The sequence below is a fragment of the Ascidiella aspersa genome, chromosome 5 (genome assembly GCF_963924565.1).
Source record: "Ascidiella aspersa chromosome 5, kaAscAspe10.2, whole genome shotgun sequence".
Taxonomy (NCBI): Eukaryota; Metazoa; Chordata; class Ascidiacea; order Phlebobranchia; family Ascidiidae; genus Ascidiella; species Ascidiella aspersa.
The window spans coordinates 15,068,815-15,073,745 of NC_139451.1; the positions used below are offsets into that span (position 1 = coordinate 15,068,815).

General features: G+C 44.1%; 1 protein-coding gene across 1 annotated transcript; it reads right to left on the bottom strand.

Moving 5' to 3' along the window:
- Positions 1 to 3,483: 3,483 nt before the first annotated feature.
- LOC146145065 (uncharacterized) lies at positions 3,484 to 4,362 on the bottom strand. The gene has a single exon (XM_083390472.1). The coding sequence runs from the start codon at positions 4,330 to 4,332 to the stop codon at positions 3,484 to 3,486; it is 849 nt and encodes a 282-aa protein (XP_083246598.1). The 5' UTR covers positions 4,333 to 4,362.
- Between the last annotated feature and the right edge of the window lie 569 nt (positions 4,363 to 4,931).

The window sequence follows — 4,931 nt, forward strand, 5'->3', positions numbered from 1 at the left end:
ACGATTTTCGGCTGATTTCGCGCGGGTAACTTCGCTAGGCTTGTCAGCAGCGGGATTTCAATGCACGATTTCCGGCTGATTTCGCGCGGGTAACTTCGCTAGGCTTGTTAGCAGCGTGATATCAATGCACGATTTTCGGCTGATTTCGCGCGGGGAACTTCGCTAGACTTGTTAGCAGCGGGATATCAATGCACGATTGTTGGCAGATTTCGCGCTGGTAACTTCGCTAGGCTTGTTGCAGCGGGATATCAATGCACGATTTTCGGCTGATTTCGCGCGGCTAACTTCGCTAGGCTTATTAGCAGCGTGATATCAATGCACGATTTTCGGCTGATTTCGCGCGGGTAACTTCGCTAGGCTTGTTAGCAGCGGGATATCAATGCACGATTTTCGGCTGATTTCGCGTGGGTAATTTCAATAAGCTTGTTCGCAGCGGGATATCAATGCACGATTGTCGGCAGATTTCGCGCGGCAACTTCGCTAGGCTTGTTAGCAGCGGGATATCAATGCACGATTGTCGGCAGATTTCGCGCGGGTAACTTCGCTAGGCTTGTTAGCAGCGGGATATCAATGCACGATTGTCGGCAGATTTCGCGTGGGAACTACGCTAGGCTTGTTAGCAGCGGGATATCAATTCACGATTGTTGGCAGATTTCGCGCGGGTAACTTCGCTAGGCTTGTTAGCAGCGGGATATCAATGCACGATTTTCGGCTGATTTCGCGCGGGTAAATTCGCTAGGCTTGTTAGCAGCGTGATATCAATGCACGATTTTCGGCTGATTTCGCGCGGGTAACTTCGCTAGGCTTGTTAGCAGCGTGATATCAATGCACGATTTTCGGCTGATTTCGCGCGGGGAACTTCGCTAGACTTGTTAGCAGCGGGATATCAATGCACGATTTTCGGCTGATTTCGCGCGGGTAACTTCGCTAGGCTTGTTAGCAGCGGGATTTCAATGCACGATTGTCGGCAGATTTCGCGCGGGTAACTTCGCTAGGCTTGTTAGCAGCCGGGTATCCATTCACGATTTACGGCTGATTTCGCGCGGGTAATTTCAATAAGCTTGTTCGCAGCCGGATATCAATGCACGATTGTCGGCGGATTTCGCGCGGGTAACTTCGCTAGGCTTGTTAGCAGCGGGATATCAATGCACGATTGTCGGCAGATTTCGCGCGGGTAACTTCGCTAGGCTTGTTAGCAGCGGGATATCAATGCACGATTTTCGGCTGATTTCGCGCGGGTAATTTCAATAATATTGTTAGCAGCGGGATATCAATGCACGATTTTCGGCTGATTTCGCGCGGGTAACTTCGCTAGGCTTGTTAGCAGCGTGATATACAATGCACGATTTTCGGCTGATTTCGCGCGGGTAACTTCGCTAGGCTTGTTAGCAGCGGGATATCAATGCACGATTTTCGGCTGATTTCGCGTGGGTAACTTCGCTAGGCTTGTTAGCAGCGGGATATCAATGCACGATTTTCGGCTGATTTCGCGCGGGTAACTTCGCTAGGCTTGTTAGCAGCGGGATATCAATGCACGATTTTCGGCTGATTTCGCGCGGGTAACTTCGCTAGGCTTGTAAGCAGCCGGATATCAATGCACGATTTTCGGCTGATTTCGCGCGGGTAACTTCGCTAGGCTTGTTAGCAGCCGGATATTAATGTACGATTTTCGGCTGATTTCGCGCGGGTAACTTCGCTAGGCTTGTTAGCAGCGTGATATCAATGCACGATTGTCGGCTGATTTCGCGCGGGGAACTTCGCTTGGCTTGTTAGCAGCCGGATATCAATGCACGATTGTCGGCTGATTTCGCGCGGGTAACTTCGCTAGGCTTGTTAGCAGCGGGATATCAATGCACGATTGTCGGCAGATTTCGCGCGGGTAACTTCAATAAGCTTGTTCGCAGCGGGTTGTCAACTCAAGTTTGTCCGCTGATTTCGTGCTGGTAATTTCGAGTCTTGCATATTCCCAGCGGGATATCAACCGAGGTTTTCCTGCTGATTTTCTGCTGGTCATTTTGATAGTCTTGTTTGTGTGGCACAGGTTACCAACATAGGTTTACCGCATGATTTTCGTGCGGAATTAGATTTAAGAAACGGGTTCAAACACTCTTAAAACCGAAGTTTTTGCTTTGTTGGTTTAGGATGAAGCCCTTGTTCCACGCACGTCTTGGCCTATTGTCAAGTAAACAAATTTATTGGTCAAAGATTGCAATTAAATAATGCAGTAAATTTACGTATAGAAGTCTTTCCTAACTTTTGTTGTTGTCGCCACCCCCTTTTCAGTCTTTGAAAACCTGTCTAATCTTCCAACTTTTTTATGTTACTCGTAAACCATATTACAATAAACAGTCATAATTATACAAGTCGGGCAAAATCTTGACATTTCTTAACAGCTTATTTCAAAATTAAGCAAGAATGTCCAGAATTATAAACGTAGAAAATTTATTTTGCGCTTGTGACATAATAATGGAAAATCAACATCCCGAACGGTAAGTTTGTGGAGAAACTTGTATTATCTCACTTTTCCCTGATTTGGTCGCGTGAGAAAAATTGTTGTTGGAGGAAAATTGAATTTTGTATAACTGTCGTCATGTAGAATTTGGAATTGTCATAAAACGGGTCCTCAATTCTATATAGGGGTTTCTATTTGTAAAGCTATTAGACTGGAGCTATCTCGTTGATTGAATTCAACTGCAATGGTTACGTCACAAAGACGACTGGTTCACTGAAACAAATTAAAGTTCATAATTGTTAAACTAGCGGTGGTTCTTGCTCCTTGTACTGCTAATTTTTTGTTGATATTGGTTGCTTGTTTTTTTTTTGTCAATTATGCGTTTAGCAAATAGCACACATTGACCCCCAGACAACTTTTTACGAACCGCAGGCTTGGAGCCACTGGTCTAGATATTAATTTTCAGGTGCTTGACGGTTTAAATCATTTTTTGATTTTATAAGGATTGTCAATATACAAAATATGAAACAAAACAATCCAGCCACAAGGTGTCATCCAAGTATCACATGTGATTACCTCTGTCGCAAAATCGGCGTTCTCCATTTTGTTTCAACAAATTGCAAATTTAATTTATGAAAATGCGCCTATGTGGCACGAAATTTGAATGTAAAAACCATTTGACAAAACAAAATACATCAAAAACTAGGCTACTCAAATAAAACTAAGGTAGCATAGTCGTTTAAACGCGCAGTAGCTTCAGGTGATATGTTTCTTTCTGTTTTCTGTAGACAACTGTAGTCGATTTGCAACTAAATTGTGGTGACCTAGGGATTGCTAGGTTTTTATGAACTGAATTTAAACTAAACATTACCTGCAACACAACATGTCACAAATAAACACAGCGTAATACATAACATAGAATAAGGTACATGGCACAAATTTACCACATTTTTCCCCTCTAAATAATGAAAGTACAGTGTACACCCAACAAAAAAACATTGTTTCATTTAAACAATTTTAAGGGTTCATTTTTAATGAGTCCAATCCCCAAACCGTGAAGGGGGTTTATGAATTCTGGATGAACGCCTCACTTGCAAACCAGTAGGCGAAGCAGGTGGAAACGCAAAAGGAGAAGGTGAAGTAGGAGGTAACTCATCTGTACCATGAGCCAAATCTTCTACCGATGATCTGTCCGATGCAGATTCTGGTGTAGTAACTGTAGATGGCCTAGTAGTATGGGGAGGCGAATTGGTAGAAATTGGGACTCCATTTTCAAGAGACTCGCCAAAGGATTCTGCATCTGGCAGTGGAGGGACTTCATGGTCTTCAGGGCAAGGAGCTAAATCCTGCACAGACACTGTCCATTCACGCCCCCCTGGAAGCCGAATATGTGCAAAACTTTGATTGGCTTCCAGCAAGTCTACCTCATCAACTAAGGGATCTCCTTTATTTCGCACAAAACGTCTCATCAAAACTTTTCCAGGCTGGAGCAGCCATGATGGTAATGATCTTTCCAGCATAGTTCTTCGTCCGAAGTTTAAGAAACGCTCATGAGGGGTTTGGTTTGTTGAGGTGCAAAGCAGAGATCTTACGGAATGAAGGGCCTCCACTAAGATTTCTTCCCATCTATCTTCTCCCAGACCCCTGTCCTTTAAAAGGAGTTTAACTGTTCGCCATATGGTTTGGTTCACTCTTTCACATTGGCTGTTACCAGTAGGATAATAGGGAGTAGTCCGACTTGGTACCACTCCTCTATCGGTCAAAAACTTTTTAAATTCACCAGAAGCAAAGGCTGTGCCCCGGTCACTGTGGACGAAAGAGGGTAGACCAAAAAGAGCAAAAAGTGAAGTTAGCGAAGCTATGACGGTTTTCGTAGTCATGTCAGAACAGGGAATTGCAAAAGGAAAACGGGAAACTCATCCACCACAAAGAGAATGTAATGTCTTCTACCCCTGACAGGTCCTTTAAAATCAATGCTAATTCTTTCCCATGGAGCAGAAGCTTTGATTAAAGACTCATTAGACTTGCGGTGAAAACGAGGTTTTACTTCGGCACAAACTTTACATTCTGCACATGTTTGCCGAACCTCATTAATAGAGTAAGGTAAGTTGCGCGCTTTTATAAAATGAAGTAGGCGTGTTACCCCAGGGTGCCCCAATTGCCTATGGATTGGGATTAGTCCAGCATTTCCCATGAAACATAGAGAAGAAATTCTTGAAAGGGCATCCGGAGCAGTGTTTAGTTTACCAGGACGGTGGTGAACGCGATATGAAAAGGCCCCCAGTTCAGCTCGCCACAGCTGGAACTTAGCATTTTTAATTTTACCTGGGCGGACAGGATCAAACATATAAGAAAGAGCACGCTGGTCAGTCAATAATGTAAAGGTGTTACCATGCAAGAAATGACTCCATTTTCTCGTAGCCTCCATAATATCTGTAGCCTCCTTCTCCACGATAGGGTAGTTGAGTTCGCTTTTTGT

Excerpts from the sequence above, each read along its gene's own strand:
- LOC146145065 (XM_083390472.1), bottom strand. The coding sequence starts at position 4,332 with ATGACTACGAAAACCGTCATAGCTTCGCTAACTTCACTTTTTGCTCTT.